This window comes from Scleropages formosus, chromosome 1, assembly GCF_900964775.1.
Source record: "Scleropages formosus chromosome 1, fSclFor1.1, whole genome shotgun sequence".
NCBI classification, from domain to species: domain Eukaryota; kingdom Metazoa; phylum Chordata; class Actinopteri; order Osteoglossiformes; family Osteoglossidae; genus Scleropages; species Scleropages formosus.
The window spans coordinates 32,244,960-32,267,556 of record NC_041806.1 but is presented as its reverse complement, the minus strand read 5'-3'; the positions used below and the strand labels follow the sequence as shown (position 1 = coordinate 32,267,556).

Below are 22,597 nucleotides of genomic sequence, written 5' to 3'. Positions count from 1 at the left end.
GCTTGAACTGCTTGTTTTTTTGATCCCTCCTCAGAAAAGGAGCTGAAGACAAGATGTGTGGTGGAGATGGAGGAAAATCAGACGGTTCTGCTTCCTGCCAGTGGGAGCTTCGGAAAGGGAGACACCAGGTAGGCCAACGGCTTGCTGGAGGCACTGCGTTGTAAGTCAAGAAGAAGCAGCTTCACTGAGACACCAATGTTAGCGGAAAGAATGGGACGAGTGAAAAACATTCTCTTTCACTGTATTTTACTCTTATAGAAATGGGGAATGGAGAATATGAGGTCAAGTCAAGTTTGGGGGAGATTCAATTATTTTTTATTCTTAAAATTTCTACCAGTTGTGCTGGTGTAGCATCCCTCCATGGAGCAACTGGAGACAGGTTCAAGAGACAGGGTTCTGAAAAAGTGCTCTCTGTTAAACACAAACACATCTTTCAATGGCAGCTTTGACAAAGGCACAGCAGACAGTACAGGACAGCCTGCTGAACACCGGAGAGTTCCCCCAGGTCACTCTCAGCCTCCCCACTCCCCATGGTGGTTAGAGGGTCACCTGTTGAATCCCCCAGAATTTCCCAGTGACAAACAGATCATTGGTAATGTGCCAGCCAATTGGAACAGAACGCAGGACTATGTACAGGAATGGATGCTAACACCAACTGTTTACATTATTTTACATCTGCCCCCCTGAGCGCTGTTACACTTGTTTACATTTATTCATTTATCCAAAATGACACACAGCTCAGTGAAAACAAAAGCGCATATCATCAACAGACAGATATAGATGCAGACGTGCAGTCAGTTTTTCTGATGTCGGTTTTAACCAGTACACATTACATTTGAAACCACAGATAGAGTTGGTAGAGTACAAAACTTTTAAAACAGGTCGCCTTAACAGTAGCATTAAATGAGGAGCAATGTATAATGCTGATAGGAAATACAAAGGTATTTGTGATAAATTAGATGTATGGAGTAGATAGCAGGTTGGGAGAGAAGTGAATCTGAAAGAGATGTGTTTTGAAACCCTTCTTGAATGCTGAGAGGGATTTAGCAGTTCTGAGTGAAAGAGGGAGATAATTCCACTACAGCCAGAAGCAAAGGATTCGGAATGCTTTCGCAGGTCAAAAACAACTCGAGCAGTGGCATTCTACATCAGCTGGAGAGATTTCACGGAGGAGACTGGTAGGCCAGACAGGAGAGTGTTAGAGTGCAGTGATCCAGGTGGATATCACCATGGTCTGTATCAGAAGCTATGTATATTTTGTTGTGAGATAAGGATGAATCCTGTGGATGTTCTTCAGCACATACCTGCAGGACCAGGTCGTGGCAACAATGAGTTGGGTGAAGCAGAGGCATGAGTCTATCATCCACTCCCAGGTTCTTTGCCGAAGAAGTGGGTGAAATGAGTGAGTTGTCCAGTTTGATAGTGAGTTGCCAACAGATGGACAGACCAGCTGGGAGGTAAAGGATCTCAGTTTTGGGAGAGGTTGGGTGGTCACTTACCCAGGCAGACAAAAAGTGAGCAGTGATACATGAGATTACGTCTGAAGCCTTGGGAGGAAAAGAGAACAAAAACTGGATATTGTCAGGATAAGAATGATAGGAGAATTTGTGAGTGGCAAGGACAGAATCAAGACAAGAGGTGTAGGTTGGAAAGAGTTGGGGGTCTAGCTCCAAGCCTTTGGAATACTAGTTTTCAGAGGCTGAGAATATCATAGGAAGCCATGCCAGACCACCTAGTAAGATCTACTTCATAGCAGTGACTCAACCCATTTCAGTTCTTTGCCTTTGAATCCAAGCCAAGAGAGGAAAGCAGAATCTGGTGGTTGACAGTGTTACTTGTTGCAGGACCAAGGAGAGGAAGGCCACTGTAGCTAATGGGAGAACATCTAACACTGCAAAGAGGGCAGTTTTGGTGGCGTGCCAAACTTTGAATCCAGATTAAAATGTGTCAAGGAGATCGTTCAGGGCAAGGAATGCAGATAACTGGTTGTAGGCACCATCTGCCAGAGTTTTTGAAAAGGGTTAAGAGAGACTGGGCTGTAATTCTGGGCTGAATTAGGGTCCAGAGACGGTGAAAAGAGGCAAGTTTTGAAGGCAGATGAGAAGCAGGTACACGAAAGCAAGCAGTTAATGTCAGTTGCGGATAAATGGACCGTAGAAGAGGTGAAGGGATGGGATTGAGAGAGTAGGTGGTGGTTCTGCATGAGAGGAGTATGTCGGAGATTTGACCTTCTGATTGGTGTTAAAACGCGGCGAATGAGGCTTTGCTGGGAGATGCAAGACGACTGGCATAGGTGGATGCCGAGAACTTTTTGGTGATTGGAATTGACTTTGTCTTTGAAGAACGGTGGTGTACTTTTTCCGTGTTTTTGCACGTTCTCCCTGTGTCTGCATGGGTATCTTACCAGGCATTGGTTCCCTCCCACAGTCCAAAGACGTGCAGTCAAGTGAACTGGTAACTCTGAATTGCCTGGAGTGTGTGTGTGGCTGCCTTGCTTGGCCTTGTGCCCTGTCCTTCCGGGATAGACTCCAGACAGCTGTGACCTTGGTATTGTGTGTAGAACATGCATACATTGAAAGAGAGAAGTGTCTGCAAGGAAAATTATAGGTGACAGACTGTGAGCTGCCCTTGTGGAAGGAAAGCTGCAAGTGGAAAGGGTAGCAGGGAAATGGATGTCATGTTATATAACGCTGGGGTTCATAACTTTTGTCTTGGCTCCCTAGTTGGGTACACTTTTGACAACTGTCACCTGCCGTGACGGCGGAGGAGTTGGGGGCTGGGTGGGTATTATGCTGTATATTTGTTGTGTCCGTGCCAGCCTGCGGCTCTTTTCCACAGCCCTGCCATGTGTCTGGTCATAACTCATCCCCCTGTCTGGCTTCCTTTCTTGTATCCCCACATCTGTTGCCGTAGTGACAGGAAGAGGTCGGCCGTGGGTCAGTCATGGCCACACATCACTGCTCCGAGGGCGAAGAGAAAGTACATATTCCCCTCTGCATCTGTTGGCTGTAAACTTCCTGGGTGATTTTTCTTTGGGGGCCAAGTTAGTGAACAGAGTGGAAAGTGTAATTCTCTCCCTGCTTTTCTTCTTTACACGCAGACAAAGAGCAAAGTGCAGGAGGCTTTAAACTTGGAAGTGAATGCTTGTGGTCGTCTGCTGCTTCTTACAGAGGAGTGAGACATTTTAATGTGTTACTGAAGTCACAGTGGCCTAAAAAATTGTGTAGAAATATATCTGTCGATTTTCAAAGCTCAGTTCTTTTACTTTCGAAAATGGAAATGATGAAATACCTACTTTTGAGTAAATTGTTTAGAGAATCCTTCATTCTTGTTCAAATTTTCGTGTTAAAGGCGACATGAGCATGAAAATGGAGCTCAATGTAAGATAAATGTTACACAAATGACATTTTAACTTTCAGTGATAACATTCAGATTTTTTCTTTAGAAACTGTGGCGATAAAAGCCTGTGGCCCGATGGCCTTTGTAGTAAGTTTAAAATGCGACTGTTGTGCTTCGTTTTGTTAGATGTCATCGAGCTAAATGGAGGTACTTATAAATACTCTATCCAGGTGGTTTAAAAATTAATGCAGATCATGATTCAGAATCAAATGTCAAATACCAGCTGACATTTGAGATATCTAGAAGCGGTAATGTGGATGACTAACCCATATTTGCCAGATTTGTGGAAAATTCCCAAGTGCATACTAGACTTGCAGCTGCTTGTTCAAGGAGGGAAGAAACTGGATGATACCTGAAAAATCAACTCTTACCCACACCTTTCTCCACAGCTTTTTCTCTGCAGAAGGTGTGACTGTTTACCTATGTATTCTTCAAGTTTGGCCTCCACCCAGATCACTGGTGCCCTGGAGGCGTTTTGCATTTTACATGAGCTTCATTACCTGCCATTGAAGCTGGCTGTGTGTAAACCCTAACCCTCACTACAGATCCCTTAGGGCCTCTGTGGGATACCTCTCTTAAAGGGACAAGAGGGCAGATTGCACTGTTTTATGCGTTCAGAAATGCTAACTACATAGAGGGCTGCATTTTAAAAATCCATTTTGTGTCTAAAGCACAAAAAACTGCAAAACTTTAAAAAAAAAAAAAAAAAAAACCAGCATTTTCTTCACTTGTATACACATGTCCAGCGCACCACAATAGAAAAGGAGTCAATTGTCCTGCAGTTGTCCTGGATTAATTCAGTTTGTTTCCACAGTATTTACAGCTTGTGTCTAGTGTTTACCCTCCTTGGTGATCAACTACTTTTCACATTCTGGATTGAAGAGGAGGCAGCGTTTTTATTTTCAGTTATACTAAGTAATGCAAAATGTCACACTTGCTTGCGAAAGTTTCACTCTGGTAGTACTTGAAGCCTTCGGTGGTCATCGTGGCATGCTTTAGTGTGGTCATCTGCTGTGGGGTGCTGTGGGCTCCCTCTGTAGAAGGCTTCTGCAGACTAGCATGACCTCGCCTGACCTTGGAGCAGAAGCTTCACAAACAAAGGGATCTGGACATAATTACCCCGCCACAGCAAGTGGAAGTGTATTGTCTATGATCCCATTGTTTTAATCTGTGGCTGCGCCTTATTTAAATCGGAATGCAAGTGAAATTCCTTTTGTGAGACATGTTTCAGCTCTTGATTGTTATTCTTTTGGGTTGGAGGCTTGTCTTGTGTAATGCATGGCCATGCACAGTCTCACTTTGGTAATTGTTGTTTGGGGGTGGGCTTGATGAAAAAGGGCACACTTACACCATTTATTCATTATTGACGCCTGACTGCGTCGGGCACTTTTTCCATTTCAATACATGTGATCATTTCTGGCCTATTGCTTTTGTGTGAGTCATCTGGGAAGTCCTGTTTATTTGTGGAAGCTCTAGCAGCTAAAGAGAATTTGTTCCCACTTCCTGTCCTTGCCATTCTGTCTTCCTGCATTGTATTCGTTACAAATAGTCATCAAGCAGGTTTGTTCAGTCCTCTGTTTTTCATGTGCAGTTCATCTCTTAAAAGGCATAACTAGATCTTATTGCTATCAAATATTTGTTTTTCACTAGAGTGATACACGCAGCCCAAGGATTGAAGTCATTTTAAAGTGCAACCGGAAGAATGACAAAGCAGCCTGTGTGCTACATGGGATATCTATACAAAATAAAGGTCAAAACTCTTTTTTGGAGCTAATTAACTTATTAATTGAATTAGCTACCAGAAAGTGCATTTCCTTACAAAGGCATATACTGGAATAACCTGAATAAATTCTGTCGGAGCTGTGCTATCCTAGGCAACCTTCCATGTTTTCATTCACTGTTTCTGTCCTGCGTTGTTTGTGTTGATTTCTGGGTTACGTTTTCCACAATATTTGCATGACTCTGAAATATGACTTCTCATGCCCTATAAAAAAATTACATATCCTAGGAGAAAAACGGTTACAGCCAGTAAAGATCAGAAAATTCACAACTATGAGGGCTCTGTAGGGGAGGAAGTTGCGATGTTTTCCATAAGCAGTTCATTGCTGGCTGTCTGTAATCTACCATGATTTGGCACAAAAGGAAATTCTCAGTTTTTAGATTTTTGTATTGTTTTACTGTTTGTAAAGCTTTACTGTTGTTTTGCATTGATATCCAATGTAGCATGAAAGCTCTGTTTTCATTGTCACATTAACAGTGTCAACCAATCACAGCCCTTTATTAACGTAAGTCTGATATCACAAATTAAATAAGAGATTCAGTACCATTGAAATCATTAGTTCATTCAGCTGACATTTTTTCTTGAAAGTGACTCGCAGTGTTAAGCTACTTATAGCGGATGTACTCGTTTACCCTGGAGGATAGTTTCTAATGGAGCAGTTCCGGTAAGTTGACATTAAACTGTTTGCTTTGCTTAGCGAAAGACACAGACTGTGATCTTGTGAACTTTATTCCTTTAAATTATAAACACCAATGAGCTGAATTATTACAATTCCTGTGAAGTAAGAGTACCCTCCCTCATACTTGTGCTTCCTGGATAGACTTCAGTTATCACTACGCAGTTATAGATAAAGAATGAATTAATAAAATATAATATTAAAAGACAAGCTTTAATGTTTTTTTGTTATGGATATGATACAATATGTTGCTGTTAAATGAAAAATACTTTTGATTGTATTTTATTTTTGATTATTTTATTTTTATTGTCAGCTGACATTTTTTTACACAGGAACCCATTATTTTTTCCATGAAAAATAAAGGTAATTTGATTCCTTCATAATGGGAATTTGTCTAACAGAGTGATTTTAATGAAGGAATTGACCATTTTATGTGGGGAATGGGTGTAGTGTCAAGTCCCGAATGTTAGGGTGGATCAGGATCTGATTTTAGTGTATAAGACGCTAGTATTTCTAGAACTGAGACAGTGGACATTGACTCCACAGTCGTGCTGACAGACCTTTAACCAAAGCACTGTGTTCTCTGGCCCTCGCTGGCGGTGGCTGCAGATAGGAGTGCGCTCTTTGGCTCTTTGGCATTTGGTGGGGCTGATATGTGTCACATCATGTTTCTGGGTGGAGGCCAGTGGAGTATAGCACAGCTACTGTATTAGCTGAAGCACAGAGAAAACTACTGAGAAGTCTAGAATGGAATGAAAGCAACAATGAAATATGATCTCAAGAAGAAAATTGTGAGGAAGGATTTGCCATTTTGAATTAGAAGCATGTCTTGCCTCTCTTAAGTAATTAAAGTTTGAATTATTCGAATGAAGTAGAAGTTGGCAACCACTGTGCGTGAAGGTTCCTTCAGTTGTTGCCAGCCAGACTTTTTCCGAAGGCACGTATTTTTCATTGGCAATTATTGAGCATTTTGCTCACTTTGCTGCACCTTTCAATACAATCCTCAACTACAGGTGCCCTTCATCTGAAAGGAAAAGAACAATAAAACACCTGCTAAGTACTCGTTCTAGGCTGTCCCAGGTCATCAAGGGCAATAATCTGGAGGAATTCAGAGAAATTTATTTACAGGTGAAATATCAAGTGAGGTAGTAAAACATCAGAATCATTGTTGGGCAGCACGTACTCATAGGTATTGTGACATAGCGGGCACCAAGTAGCTCTTGGGCTGCTGGTTCTGACGTAAGCTTGAGGGCACCTCCGTGTGTGTGGAGTTTGATGCTCCCCTATGTTCGTAGGAGATTCGCCCCACAGTCTAAAGTCTTGCGTGAAAGGAGACAGTTGTGTACCTTTGAAAACCACTTGAGTGGCTGCCAAGAGTCCACTTTGATTTGTGGAACTTATCCTACCCCTAAGCCTACCCTAAAGCATACAGTGTGGCCCTCCAGTACCAGAGCTGGCCAGCCATGATGTGGAAAGACCTGGTGTTGCTAAATCATTGCTCCTTTGTGTCATTCTGACCCGCTGTATCCAGCTATTTCTGGACTGAGACAAGAGTCTCAGATAGGGGCCTGAGTATTTTCCCCGAGATGCACTCTACACCGATATTTCAACACAAGGCCTGTTGTCTATGCAGCAGAATGCAAACAAATTCCTGACCCATTTCCTCTATGAACATATTCTACAGTGTGCCATTAAATTATTTTTATTTAAATTATGCTATTTTAGATTGCACTTATACCGTTGCATATTTATGTGTAAAAAATGTGACCTAAATGGCCATAATACTTTTGAGTGTACAGAGGATTAACTTTGCTTGTATGCAGGTTTGCAGGCCTTTCTGAAATAGTTATATTTTTTCTAGATGCACACCTTGGGATGGGTTGAAATGACTTGTCTTTTCTTTTGATTTTTTTTTTTTTTTGCCTTTTTTCTGGTTCGGCAAAAGCGCTTTGCATTTTAGTCATTGGTTTTATTTAGATTTTTTTCCCCCCATGACATTTTAAAGAAGTCATGGAAAATTATAGTTCAAATGCATATCGATAGGTTCCCCTGCAGCCTAAACACAACATTAACAAAGGTCGGTATACTCTTTTGGTGGAGCATGAAAAGGCATCCTCACAGATGACCACCCATGGCGCTAATGTGAGGCTTTGCACGCGCGGTTCCTGCCTTTATATGTTGCTCTTTTAGAGCGACGTCCTGCATGAGTTACAGTTCACTGAACAAAGCACAGCGATTGACACGGAGCCCGACGTGACATATTTACACTTTCCCCTGCATCCTAGTCGACCCCCATCCTCTGATGCCTAAAATCAGGTGCTAATCCTGTGGAGTTTAGTCTCCTGGGAAACAGCGTATCTGTGATCGGTGGTAAAACGCTTGAGCTTCAACACTTGTGCCATGTAATTAAAGCCTTCATCAGTCACTTCTACAATGTGCTGTAACAGTGAAGTGAGTAAATAATTATCTACTATGGTAAATAACGGAGCCATTTAGCTTTTCACAAGATACTTTGTGCTACTTTACTCAGGAATTGTCCCTATAATCTCTTTATTAATTACTTATAATGTTGAGTGATGCCTGTTTAGAGATGAATTTATCCTTTTTCCAAGTGAATTTAGGCCATGCTGCGTGTGTTATGCATGTGGTTGTATGCAAAATTATCCAGTTAATGACACATTATCACAATTTACATTATCCTTTGCATGTACAGTCGATTAGACCCCTGAATAGTGAAATAGTGAAGAGTGTGATGTGAATCATTAATGTGAATAATTAGACCCATTAATGAAGGATGAAGGATATGTCAAATAATGCTGAATTCAAAGACTTGTGAAGGGGACAGGTGGTTCAGAGCTCGTGTTTCACCTAATATCGCTAACATGCACTCATTCTGAATTTTCTCTCCCTCCATGTTTCCACCGTATCCTCATTGTAAGGAGTCAGCCTAAAGTAAGTGCATGTGGATCCTTTTTCATATTCTAAACCGTTACATGATTCATGGTTGTTTGTCAGGGGCCATACCCCTTGTGTGGTTCATTTATGATTTTTGTAGCCATGTCTTTATGCTAACCTGACAAGTTTCTGTGAAAAGCTTGTTTAAAGCAGCATAATCTAAAAGTTAAAATACACATTTTTTCATATATTTATCACTGAGTTAAGAATTCAGTTTTCTTAGTTATCTGAATAGGGGGTGCGGTGGCGCAGTAGGTTGGACCGCAGTCCTGCTCTCCGGTGGGTCTGGGGTTCGAGTCCCGCTTGGGGCGCCTTGCGGCGGACTGGCGTCCCGTCCTGGGTGTGTCCCCTCCCCCTCCGGCCTTACGCCCTGTGTTACCGGGTAGGCTCCGGTTCCCCGTGACCCCGTATGGGACAAGCGGTTCTGAAAATGTGGGTGTGTGTGTGTAGTTATCTGAATATTGTATTTAATAATTATTCACTAAGAGAAAATAGTGGTAAAAGCAGTCTTTTGAATCTTACAGTGGATGTTTGCATTCTTGTTCAGTGAAGTAACGTCGTTACGAAGGCAGCATATTATGAGCTGTGTTTTTGACTGGGGACAGTGGGACGGTGGTTTCACACCAGTTTGCAGGCCACTAGTCACTTTTCTCTCCTGTTCACCTTCCTCAGGTCTTTGCTTACGACCACTGCTTCTGGTCAATGGATGAAAATGAAAAAGACAAATTTGCAGGTCTGTTGTCTATTTCTTTTTTTAAAACAATCAGTGTAATGTCTGCCTAACATTTAAAAAATATTACACGTAACAGGAGCAGCCGGTAGCATGCTTGTTAGAGCTGCTGCCTTTGGACCCCAGGTTTGAATCCCACCTCTATCTCTAGTACCTTTGGCCAGGGGACTTAGCCTAAATTGCTCCAGTAAAATTGCCCAGCTGTATAAATGGGTAAACAGTTATAGATAGCTTAACATTGTATTTTGCTTTGGAGAAAAGTGTCAGCTAAATCTAAATGAATAAATGTAAATGTACTGAAGAAGAATGTGCCACAATTCGGGGATCCTTTGAATGCTGCTGAAATGACACCACTCCTTTCACCTTCAGTTATTATTCTACTGTTTGGCTTTTAACTGTTATAAGAACATCTGAGTTTCATTACAATTCAGTTATAGTCAGTGTAGTTTATACAGAGTGTAGGAAGAAAAAAAAAAAAACAGTAGCACAGCTTGTTGCAGAATCCGGGCTCCCACAGTCGGAAAGTAGCTTTGGCCTCAGAGTGTTTTTTTTGATTAACAACAGAACAGAATAGACCTAGGTTAGCACTACAAGGACAGAAACAGTATTGAGAAAGCTGCATAATACAATACAAGGGAAAAAAATGACAGTGTTTTGCAATGCTGGCCGTATAGGATCGTCTTAGAAGTTCCAAAAGAGTTATTACATATTCCCTAATTTATCTAAATGTATCATACATCATCTGAAGTATCATCCAGTTCAAGTGCTACCTTTTCTAGCAGTAGAAATGTAGACACTACTTTATAGAGGGAGTTTCTGCTGTGTACCATAGCAATAAAATACATTTCCTTGTCAAATGTACACATGTCATAATCCATAACATCCAAAAAAATTGAATTTAGTTTGTGATTTAGTTGGAATATAGTGGGAGGCAAATCAAACCTTTGGTTGAAGAGCTTTTCAATGGTTCATAACTGATACCTTGATAATTTCTTAGCCAGACAAATGGCCAAGAAATTATCAAGGTGTGCTGTCAATTATCAAATGGTGTGCTGTCAAGCCTTCACTAACCTGTTGCAGGTCAGGAGGTGGTGTTTCATTGTCTTGGGGAGAACCTTCTACACAATGCCTTCCAAGGCTACAATGCTTGCATCTTTGCGTATGGACAGACAGGTAAAGGAACGCAACATACGTGATCCTACGCATTTTTAAAACATCTTAGTTTGCAATGAATGAAAAACTTATAAACAATTCTTCTAGCTGCCCAGTTACATTAATTACAGCCTTAATGAGTGTTTAAATGTCTGTTTTATGACCTTTCAGCTGTATGGTTATTTCATTATTTTGTCGCTGTCTATCTTACTGTTTGTCGTCTTCTTGCCCTGTGATATGATTTTGTGTTTTGCTGCCTTTGGTCGGCTTGCTGCTTGGCTGCAGGGTCAGGGAAGTCCTACACCATGATGGGCTCTGCAGACCAGCCAGGCCTGATCCCACGTCTCTGCAGCGCGCTGTTTGAGCGCACCGAACTGGAGCAACGTGAAGGGGAGAGCTTCACCGTGGAGGTGTCCTACATGGAGATTTACAACGAGAAGGTCCGCGATCTACTTGACCCCAAAGGGTGAGGCCCCCTTAATGGGACATATTCAGTTTTGACCCACATAGTCAATGGTGTGTGAAATCTGAACACAAATAATCCTCCCTGTAAATAGCTTTTCAAACTTAGAGGAGATTCAGGTCACATGATTGATGTTATGTACGTATTGCCTGCCATTCAAAGTCTGCGGCCATTGGATGTTGACAGACTATAAGAAGCATGTGTGCAGTGGCACAATGGATAGTGCTGTTGTCACGCAGCACCACGACGGTTTGAGAGACCACAAGTTTGATCTCTGCTCGGCCTAGTTGAGTTCTCCACATGTTTTCTCTGGGTGCTAAAGTTTCCTCCCACAGTCCAAAGACATTTGTTTGGTGCCATGGCAGCCTGAGTGAATTTCCTCACAGGATTAATAAGGTAATACTACTGTTATGAGAGTGGTGGGTGCGGTGGCGCAGTGGGTTTGACCGGGTCCTGCTCTCCAGTGGGTCTGGGGTTTGAGTCCCGCTTGGGGTGCCTTATGACGGACTGGCGACCTGTCCTGAGTGTGTCCCCTCCCCCTCCAGCTTTGTGCCCTGTGTTGTCGGGTTAGGCTCTGGTTTGCCGTGATCCCGCTTGGGACAGGCAGTTTCAGATTGTGTGTACGTGTACTATTATAAGAGACAGAAGCAGTAGTCCTGTGCCAGAAGCCTAGGATGCTGGACTAAGCAGGGTACACCCTGGGTGGTGCATCTGTCCATTGCAGGGTACACTAGAAGCCATTTCTGCTTGGTTCTCAAAGGGTTGTAATCCAGCAGACTTGTTATACTTGGGCTACGAAACCCCTCGTTTCTGCTAATCGTGTTGACTTAACCCATTTAATAGCCTTTCTCAGTTTTTAATGGAACAGTGAGGGCTGAGAACCTTGTTGCAGTGTTGTGTGGTCATTCAGATCAGAAGGGAACATCATTGCTCTTCATCTTGTAGAACCTGTTGTATTGAGAGCTCTTCCTAACTTTGCTAGGAGTCGTCAGGCTCTACGCGTGAGGGAGCACAATGTGTTGGGGCCATATGTGGATGGTCTGTCACGCCTTGCTGTGACCAGCTACAAGGTACATTCATAGGGCTCTGGGGTGCTTTCTACTGTGTTTCAAGTGCCTAACTTTCACGAATAACACCACATCCGTTAACTTAATATAAAAAAGATCAGATTGTATCAGCTACACTTTGGATTCTCAGACTGAACAAGTAGAACAGGTAAAACACAAGATTGGAATTTACCGTAAATCTGCCCTGCTGTAATTTTTTCGTAAGACATACGAGTTTGATACCCCTATGAGCTGCATACCCAGCCTTTTTACAGCAAAATGGCTGCAATATATAGATGTTCACAATATGTTACAAGAAATAAGGGCAATCAGTTTTGGTCTAAAGAGTAGAATTTGTAGTTTGTAAAATAACTACATTTGAACATTTGCTGCATTTAAGTTTTAACCACTTTACAGCTAACCACTGTACCATTTCATCAGAATAAGTTCTTGTTGGTGGTTTTAAAGTATGCTTTGCCATTTATTAGTGCTGTTTCAGTCATTAAATTTAAGAAAGCATGTACATTTTTTTAGTTTCTGTGCTTGTTTGCTATGATTGGGATTGTAGGTTGTGATATAAAATTAAGCCTCAGTTTGAATGACTTGCTTCCTTTGCACCCTTGTCTATGACAGGACATCGAGTCCCTGATGTCAGAAGGGAACAAATCCCGCACAGTGGCTGCCACCAACATGAACGAGGAGAGCAGTCGTTCCCACGCTGTCTTCAACATCATCCTCTCACACACGCTCAGAGACCTCCACTCCGGGGTGAGACAACTCCTCCTGACAGCACGAGCGCTGTATATCCTGTGTGTCAGCACTGGCGTTGCGTTTCTGATGTCTAAATACTTGGTCCTTCATGTGACCACGTTGTCGCTGAGCTGTTACCATAGTTAGACTTTTGCTGCTCTCTTGTGCTGTTTTTTCACATTGCTCACTCGTCCTGTTTCAGTGTCTTGCCCGGTGGTTCCATCCCTATTTTTGTGTCTGTCTCGTGCCTCGGTTGCGGGAATAATTGCTAACCAGGCTTGTGACTAGAACAGTAATGTGATTTCTTTTTTCTCTCCCATCCTCCCTGTACTGTGCTATTTTATTTATGGATGACTGTGTGAAGTTAACGTGCCAGGGCAAAAGAAGGAAGCAGGAAAACAAGGCCCACTGAGGCACTCATGCACTTGCATTCCTGCTAAAATGAGATCATCACAAAGGAACCTATTTCAGGACATTTGCATGAATTGAAACAATAAAAAGATGCCAGACTTTGACCAGTTTTACCCAGAGCCAGTGTAATGTAAAATTATCTCATAAGTTTGGATCTGAAACCCAGTAGATCAGAATTAGAATTTTGCAGAGGATGAAATTGTGTATTTCAGTATGTTTAAAATGAATTTTTAGTACAAACTCAATAAAGAATCACTACTGCGACCGCAGAGAAACTTGAGAGTGAAACACATTTCAGACAAACTTGCTGTTGCCATGTCTGGACTGCCTTTTCACTGCATTTTACAGCAAACGTTTCACACACACACACACACACACACACACACACATTTTCAGAACCGCTTGTCCCATACGGGGTCACTGTCCCGTAACTGTTCTCCTCAGTGACAAATAATCAACTCTCCTCACCATTCTCTTCACCCCCAGCTCTGTCCATCCACTGCTGTAGTAATGTTGTGCTATAGCGTAGTTATAATGAAGGGAGACATTCTAGTGATTTGCCAGATTTATTGTCCTTTGCAGACGTTCCCTTTCCCTAGCCTCTCTGCACTAAGTCTTGGATGTAGAACAATAACCGTTTGTTTGACTGCTGCTGAACACAAAGGCTATTGTTGTGGACCAACATGGAGAGTTTCCCCCACTTTCAATCAGTTTACCTAAACAAGCCTTTTTTCCCACTAGAGGATAAAATAAAGATGTTCATAAAACTGACATGAATAAATGTTGCTGTTCATTAGAGATAATTATGCATGTTAATTTTGTTGTTACATGCTTCCACCCCTGGTACCTTTGGCAACTTTACCCTTTGGTTGTGTTCCAGTCAAATTTGACCCATTTTAGAATGTTTCAAGAATATGGTTTATTTCATGTGATTTCCATAAAGTTTTATGACATCCATCGCACTAGGTGTCTGGACGCAAAGATCTAATTATTACCACACACACATACACACACACATCTTCAGAACCGCTTGTCCCATATGGGGTCACGGGGAACCGGAGCCTACCCGGCAACACAGGGCGGAAGGCCGGAGGGGGAGGGGACGCCAGTCCGTCGCAAGGCACCCCAAGCGGGACTCGAACCCCAGACCCACTGGAGAGCAGGACTGTGGTCCAACCCACTGCGCCACCGCACCCCCTTAAAATGACAACGCGGGGCGATTGCCACGCAGGGCCAGCTCGAGTTACGGGACGAGCTGCGCCCGGCGTGCGTCGGCCGGGAATCGAACCCGGATCTCCCGCTTGGAAGGCGAGAATTCTACCACTGAACCACCGATGCTTGCTAATTATTACCAGTTTAATTAAATATTATGGTTTCTTTAAATTTCATACATCTGTTGGTGGCCAGTCATAATGATAATGATTAGGAATTAAGTTGGTTAATTGGGTAATATGACATCAGGTTGTAATTTATTTTTCATATTTGCTTTAAAGACAATTGTAATGAGCTCCCCAGTTTTGGATGGGAACACCAAAATAAAAAGCTGTCTATGCGTAACCCAAGAGTTAAAAAAAAAAAAAAAAAAAAAAAAACTGCTTCTACCATTGGGTTCAAACCTGCACTATAGTCAGTGGTTTGAGTCCCTGGTTTCCACTGTAATTTTCATGTCTTGTGTGGCTTAGTCAGCCTGCACCCTGTGGGACACTGCCAGTGGTGACCATTCCCTGGATGTTGCCATAACAGGCATGACTGTGCTCCAGTTAAACAATGTCAGATGTCAGTGGCCTGTGCCCCCTGGGATATGAAGTAAAAGCAATGTTTCTTGTTCTCTGCAGACCACTGGGGAGAAGGTGAGCAAGCTCAGTCTGGTGGACCTGGCTGGCAGCGAGCGAGCAGCCAAGACTGGTGCGGCAGGGGAGAGGCTGAAAGAGGGCAGCAACATCAACAAGTTAGTCCCCTGTCACTTCCTTCCCAAGACTTCTGCCTAGAAGGCTGGCACTGACACTGACATTATCTCCATAAACCACATTGCTACACCAGCTCACCCCTACAGATTGCATTATTACCACTAACACAGTGGTCTTTGCAGTCTATAGTTGTTCTACTGTGTAAGACAGTAGTTTTGTTTCCTGTACAGGTCTCTAACTACCCTGGGGCTGGTGATCTCAGCACTGGCAGATCAAGGAGCTGGCAAGAGCAAAAGCAAGTTTGTGCCATACAGGGACTCTGTGCTAACCTGGCTGCTCAAGGTGAGGACTGAAGGTACAACACACACACACACACACACACACACACACACACACAAAACACAAATAGCCAGTAGCACCATATGAATCTGCACAGCTGCCTTACTTTCTTAGGGTTAGTGCATATTACAGTAACTAAGCTGTAACTCCAAGCACTTGAATCATTTTTAAATGGTGGTGCTGCAGGTAGTGCTGGTGCCTCATGGCAACAGGGCTGTGGTTTTGCATCGGGGCTTCAGTCTGGGTTTCTGTGGCGTGTGCATGTTCTCCCCATGTTTGTATGGGTTTCCTCCTACAGTCCAAAGACACAAGGCAAAAGAAAGTCACGCGACTGGTCGCTTTGTGTCAGTCGACTCAGTCACCTTTGCCCTTCTTTTCACCCTATGAATGGATCATTTAGCTTTTCTTATGAAAATATTCTCTATTTCGTTGAAAAGTCAATGATTTACAAGATAGCAAAGCAGCTGTGTCACAAATCCTAACATTCTGACTTCAGTACATAATATAATATCTCAAATGGCAGTCTTCAGCACAATAAATGGAGTTCATGTTACACAGCTTTTCTTACACTTGCACTGTTTGAACATGCACATTAATATTAGATAAGCAGCACAAACTCCAGGGCCGAGTACGTGGATTTTGTTCTCCTGTACATGTAACTCACATGGAGACAGAATGACGGTAAAGTTGACTTTGAGTTTCACTTTGAGTAATGCATCTTTTTTAAACATTGCTAAGTAAACATGGGTGTGATCAGTAGAAGTGTGTCTCCTGGTAGGACTGAGTTGTCACAGGGAGGCAAGAAGAACTGACTGGTATGGGACACACACTGTGAAGCTGATCTCTGAGGCAGTCTGCTCTTGGCCATCTGTAATAGAAACGCTGCCATATTCAAGCTACTTAGACTTTCAAAGCCCTTTATTTTTATCTTCCCTCTCCTCTATTGGTCCCTTCAAATGGCAAAATTTAAAAACTTATTTTATATTGAAGAAGATGCTAAATCGGATAGCAAAACAGCAATGGCTTGTCTTGTTCATGATGACTGTGCCATTTTGAGGTAGCGTGTCCTTGCGTTTTGTTAATGAAGGCTTTTTCTATCTCCACCTCCTTTGGTGCCCCATTCTTGCAGGACAGCCTTGGGGGGAACAGCCGTACAGCCATGGTGGCCACGGTAAGCCCAGCAGCGGATAACTATGATGAGACACTGTCCACACTGCGCTACGCAGACCGTGCCAAGAGCATTGTCAACCATGCCGTGGTCAACGAGGACCCCAATGCCCGCATCATTCGGGAGCTGAGGGAGGAGGTGGAGAAGCTGCGGGAGCAGCTCACCCAGGCTGAGGTGATGTGCTGAGAGGCAGCGGCACAATTTACATTTAGCTCAAAGCTGACTGACTGAAGAACATTGTGACTGGCAGAATTTATTTATGAGTTATTACATTCCATTGTTATCTTTACTCCCTGCACACTTTTCCCAATGTGATGTACGTACCGTATGATTTTACACTGCATTCCATTGGTACGCTTTACACTGTATCCTCGTGTTACACTTTACTGACAAATTTTTCCAAGAGTGAGATGTTTCAGTTTATTTTTAACTGTATTTCTCCAATTTTTTCAACAACTCTCATACATTTCCATATGCAGATGTTAGCTGGCAGTAAAGGACACTCAAACTTAGTTGGGATGTGGTGTTTCTCAGTGCTGGTGGTCAAACGTTGCACATTAGCCTGTGAAAACAGTTCATCCACTGGACCTCAGGTGACTGGAAATTGGAACAACCAGGCAGTCCAGTGCAAAACAATATATCCAGAATTTTCAAAAAAAATCAGAGAAAGTTGTTGGTTAATTGGCAAAATGAAATCCAAATAGTTAAAAAGAAATAATTGAAATATTTAAAGTGATTTTCAAGCATATGGCTCTTGAAAGGAGCTGAGAATTGAAAGGACTCACACCAGTGTCTTTTCTCATTAAGAGCATTGGTAATTTTTGTTGCTCATGGTAAGATACTGGGCAATATGAAGCACAATTTTTTTCCTGAAAAAAAACTATTTGAAGCATACAAGTCTACATGGATGGATGGAATTCTCATCAAATCAAATCCGACTCATAGTGACTAGTCGTGTGGTTTCCAAGACAAGGGAAAAACAGAAAAAGGTTTCCAGTGCCTTCTTCCATGCGCATTGTAGGGTGCAGACATGGGGAGGAATATTTCCAACTCTGCAAACCCTGAGCTGGACTTCTAACCCCACTCCCACTGAGCAGCTGAGGAGTTGAGGGTTCTGAGGAACTGGTGTTACCTGCTGGGCCACCATGTCCCCATAACTCTAAATGTACATCGCAAAAAAAAAAAAAAACAGCATTAAAATTTGACAGCCCTCACACATGCTTCAGTGTCATTTCCCCTGACTGTGTCCCCTCCTTTCTTTTCAGTCCATGAAGGCTCCCGAACTGAAGGAGAGGCTGGAGGAGTCAGAGAAGTTGATCCAAGAGATGACTGTGAGTTGGGAGGAGAAACTAAGGAAAACTGAAGAGATCGCACAGGTACATACCCACCCCCACCCACTTTGCTCAGACAGCAAAAAGAGCCACATGTTAAAGATGTGGAGTGTGTACAGAAAAAGTGACTGCGGATTTTGTAAGTATTCACCTGTTGTGACATGGGTTTGTTCAGGAGAGACAGAAGCAGCTCGAGAGTCTGGGCATCTCCCTGCAGTCATCTGGCATCCGAGTGGGGGAGGATAAATGCTTCCTGGTTAACCTTAATGCTGACCCTGCCCTTAATGAGCTGCTCGTCTACTACTTGAAGGTATCGTACAGGGAAATCCATATTATTTATTCCCATATTATTGACTGCTAACTACCTTGTTTTTTGGGTTGACTGCACAGAAGATGAGATTTTATGACAGTGAGAAGAGGTTGGTTGGTTGATGTAGACTTTTGATAGTTGCAAAACCACTCACTATTCTGCCCTATGCAATGCCACAGATGAGTTTAATTTCCAGTGTGAGTCTATAATTAAAGCAGATAATTAAGTGGTACTTGCATATAGAAAGATTTGCGTGGACATCTTAGCCTCTCGTGCTCGATAGGTAGTATGATCTCTTGTGTTTTTTTTCCCACTTATGAAAAAAATTTGTATGATTGCGGCTGTGCCGGGAGTGAAAGCGAGACTGTTTGTGAGCTGTTCCTGAGTGTTCGCTCTGTGCTGCAGGAGCATACCCGAGTGGGCGCTGCCGACTCCCAGGACATCCAGCTCTGTGGGATGGGCATCCAAGCAGAACACTCCGTCATCGACATCACCGCCAAGGCAACAGTGACCCTCACCCCACTTCGCAATTCACGGTAAACACTTGTTCGCATGCGGTTTTGATTGACTACATGCTGGTGATGACTCCTGGTATGTACATGTATAGTTCAGGTGCACTGCATTGTCTGTGCTTCCCTTCTTTTTATTTGGTGCGCCAATACCGTTGAACATCAGAGTGCTGACTGACCCTGCTGTCTGTCTCCAGGACCTTTGTGAACGGCTCTCCAGTGACGAGCGCGGTCCAGCTTCACCATGGCGATCGCATCCTCTGGGGCCACAACCACTTTTTCAGGTTTGTGTGCATTTCTGTGTCAAAAAACACAACCAACAATGTTTGTGACAAGGACTATCCCTAAAGGAACAGTGTGTCTGATTCTACACAACCTGTTCTCCTTCACTGTAATCTGTTCCATAGGATTAACCTGCCCAAGCAGCGATCGCGAGGAGGGGGTGAGGATGAGGATGGTGATGCAGGAGTCATGAAGGGCAGCAGCAGCAGCGAGCAGTTGGACACAGATGGAGATGGAGACACAGCCAGCGAGGTCAGCTTCAGCTATGAGTTTGCTCGGACGGAGGTCATGATGAAGACCCTGGGAAATAATGGTAAGGATTAGACATGCACACTTAGTAAATATGGGTGTGATCAGAGTAATGCCTATCCCTAATGCCTTACCCTGAAATGCTGTAAAACTAGGATTACTCTGAGATAGACGTTGAGTAAAAGTACTTTTTTGTGATATGAACCAACCAAATTTGCAAATTTATCATGAGTTAGTCTTTCAGCATCGATTACTTCCCCCAGACCCCATGCAGGCGGTGCTGCAGCGCCTGGAGCGTCAGCACGAGGAGGAGAAGCGCTCTGCCCTGGAGCAGCAGCGCCGCATGTACGAGCAGGAGTTGCAGCAACTTCGCAGGCAGCTGAGCCCTGACAAGCAGCCGGCTCCGTCGCAGCAGTACCGCAGCACAGAGAGACTCAGCCAGGGTGGATTTTCCACATCATTACCCAGTGCACAGAATCGCATGCGGCAGTGGGCAGAGGAAAGGTGACTGAGCTCAAAACGTCAAAAGAAACAGTAAATTACTTTATAACGAGGAAGAGCTTTTCGTGCAAACAGTGATAACGGATTAGCGGCTCGTTCAGTCGTTAAGGAGCTGGACTTATACAAACATTGCTTCAATTCCCAGGATAATTGTTTAACCCAAATTGCTTCAGTGAAAGCATCTAACTAGATATTTGTACATTTTTAAAAGTGGTGTGTGTTTTGGGTAAACGTTTGGATGAAAGTACATGCTGAACAAATAAGTCAAATTATTAAATTGATTTTTTAAATGAAGGCTAATTCTATGTCCGGGGGGCACGGTGGCGCAGCGGGGTTGGCCGGATCCTGCTCTTTGGTGGGTCTGGAGTTCGAGTCCCACTTGGGGTGCCTTATGACGGACTGGGTGTGTCCCCTCTCTCTCCAACCTTACGCCCTCTGTTGCCGGGTTAGGCTCTGGCTCACCGTGGCCCTGCTCGGGACAAGCGGCTTCAGCCTGTGTGTGTGTGTGTGTGTGTGTGTGTGTGTGTGTGTGTGTGTATGTAATTCTACGTCAGAGAACAACTGGCAGTTCTATCATCCTCTGTCTTCCTCAGAGAGGCCATGCTGACACGCAGCCTGAGGAAGCTACGGGAGCAGATTGTGCGCGCCAACCTGCTGGTGCAGGAAGCCAGTTTCATAGCCGAGGAGCTGAACAAACGGACGGAGTACCGCGTTACCCTGCAGATCCCTGCTGCCAACCTCAACGCCAATCGTAAGGTGAGCCACTACCCACCTGCATTCCATCCCCACTAACCATGACTAAACTACTCTTCTGCCTTTCCTCATTACTTGGCCGGCAGCGGGATGCAGTTCTGAGCGAGCCAGCAGTGCAGGTGCGGAGGAAGGGGAAGGGCACACAGATCTGGGCCCTGGAGAAGATGGAGAACCGCCTGGTGGACATGCGGGAGCTGTACCAGGAGTGGCAGGAGTACGTGCCGGATTACGACGAGGACCCGGTGAGTTGAAGCTGCTGTCTGCTGGCATTCATGATACTTCCCTGTAGGACTTGGCAACAATCATCCTTTTGTCTGGACTACATTAAAACTGGAGGTATTTTGGGGTTAATTTTCATCAAAGCCAGGCTTTAAACAGAGAGCTCTTTATCTCCTTGAATGAGTAGCATTATGTGAGCTGATTTTTTTTTTTTTTTTTGCTTAAGGAATTTTATCATGCTCATAACTCATTACTGGAGTTTTTGAAGAGCAGCTTAATTATAAAAAAAAAACTCAAGCTCATTAATTTTCCCTTTTTCCCTCGCCTCCCTGCATTGCCTCTGCCTTTCGTGTGCAGGTAAAACGCTCCTACTTCAAGCGAGCTGATCCCTTCTTTGATGAGCAGGAAAACCACAGTCTAATTGGAGTGGCCAACGTGTTCCTCTCCTGCCTCTTCTATGATGTAAAGCTACAGCATGCTGTACCCATCATTAACCAGAAGGGGGAGGTAAGGTGGCCATACCCAGCTGTAACCTTGTTCTTTAACCCTTCTCCTTGTATTGAAAAAAAAATTTAAAAGCAAAAAACTATAATCACTTAAAATCAGGAGTCTGCATTATTTGCGTTGAACAAAAATGTTTTGATCCTCCCTCTTAGGTGGCTGGCCGGCTGCATGTGGAGGTGGTGCGGATGAGCGGGGGGCTCGAGGAGCACATGGCAGATGGAGACAGCGCTGAGGGGGAGGCACAGGAGCGCAAGCTGGTTTGCATGGTGAGAGGTCATCCATCTCTTCTTACAAATCTTTTCATAGTTGATCCCAACCGAAAGCTGAAATGAAACCAGCATTAGATGCTTCCTCATTCTGCACAAACTGGGTTTTCATTTAACATTCTCAATCTGGACTTGATACACATATTGCAGCAGCAATAGTCTGCATCCAGTGCAGCAGCGTACTCATACTTTGAAGTCATATTTGTTATGCAGTTGTGTGTTGCCACTTTGCATGTAGGACCTGTAAGCATCACGCCTTTGTTGTACTGTCCCAGATCAAAGTTCTGCAGGCCACAGGGCTGCCGCGCTACCTGTCCTCCTTCGTCTTCTGCATGTACTCCTTCTGGGACCAGGATGAGCGCATTATTGTAGTTCCTGAGGTGGACCCCACTGCCTCCCCCAGCAGCAAGGATCCACAATGCATGGTGGTGTTTGACAGCTGTAAGGTGAGGGGTATTTTAAGGTTGTATTGTAAAGTGGGGCAGCCGATGGCATTGTGTTAGAGATGCTGTTTTCACATCCCAAGGTTGCCAAGCTGTAGCACCCTTCATCACGGTAGTTACCCTAAATTGTGCCAGTAAAATTACCCAGCTGTGTAAATTGGTACATACAGTAGCTGTAGGTAGCTTAACATTGGAAGTTACTTATGCTTTGACACATCCTGTTCTCCACACCTGCTGCAGAAAGGCAGTCTTTTAGTATCAACATGTTTTTAACTTAAAAAAAGCAAAAACAGCATGCACCGGGGAAGCAACTGAAAATGAATACAGTACAGTTTAAAATTTAAGGCGTTAGAAATGGTTAAGAACAATACCTTTTTTTAAAAACAGAGTAAGATAAAAATAAGATCAAAAGATAATAAAGTAGTCCTAAGAAACACGGCTTTTCTCTGTGGTT

General features: G+C 43.6%; 1 protein-coding gene and 1 non-coding gene across 5 annotated transcripts in view; one reads left to right on the top strand and one right to left on the bottom strand.

The window, feature by feature from the left end:
* The window catches only part of LOC108924089 (kinesin-like protein KIF13B), a 45,863-nt gene that overhangs the window by 8,580 nt on the left and 14,686 nt on the right, over positions 1-22,597 (top strand). For all 4 annotated transcript variants that reach the window (XM_018735238.2, XM_018735237.2, XM_018735239.2 and 1 more), the window contains exons 2-22: positions 35-128; positions 8,795-8,807; positions 9,483-9,543; positions 10,621-10,713; positions 10,978-11,158; positions 12,138-12,225; positions 12,835-12,969; positions 15,198-15,310; positions 15,500-15,611; positions 16,738-16,950; positions 18,042-18,152; positions 18,283-18,417; positions 18,823-18,953; positions 19,124-19,210; positions 19,334-19,521; positions 19,721-19,961; positions 20,552-20,714; positions 20,798-20,953; positions 21,288-21,437; positions 21,587-21,700; positions 21,976-22,146. In XM_018735238.2, coding sequence (XP_018590754.2) covers positions 35-128; positions 8,795-8,807; positions 9,483-9,543; positions 10,621-10,713; positions 10,978-11,158; positions 12,138-12,225; positions 12,835-12,969; positions 15,198-15,310; positions 15,500-15,611; positions 16,738-16,950; positions 18,042-18,152; positions 18,283-18,417; positions 18,823-18,953; positions 19,124-19,210; positions 19,334-19,521; positions 19,721-19,961; positions 20,552-20,714; positions 20,798-20,953; positions 21,288-21,437; positions 21,587-21,700; positions 21,976-22,146 — 2,750 coding nt within the window. The remainder of the gene's footprint in view (positions 1-34; positions 129-8,794; positions 8,808-9,482; positions 9,544-10,620; positions 10,714-10,977; positions 11,159-12,137; positions 12,226-12,834; positions 12,970-15,197; positions 15,311-15,499; positions 15,612-16,737; positions 16,951-18,041; positions 18,153-18,282; positions 18,418-18,822; positions 18,954-19,123; positions 19,211-19,333; positions 19,522-19,720; positions 19,962-20,551; positions 20,715-20,797; positions 20,954-21,287; positions 21,438-21,586; positions 21,701-21,975; positions 22,147-22,597) is intronic.
* trnag-ucc (transfer RNA glycine (anticodon UCC)) lies at positions 14,630-14,700 on the bottom strand. The gene has a single exon. It is a non-coding gene; the product is annotated as a tRNA-Gly (tRNA).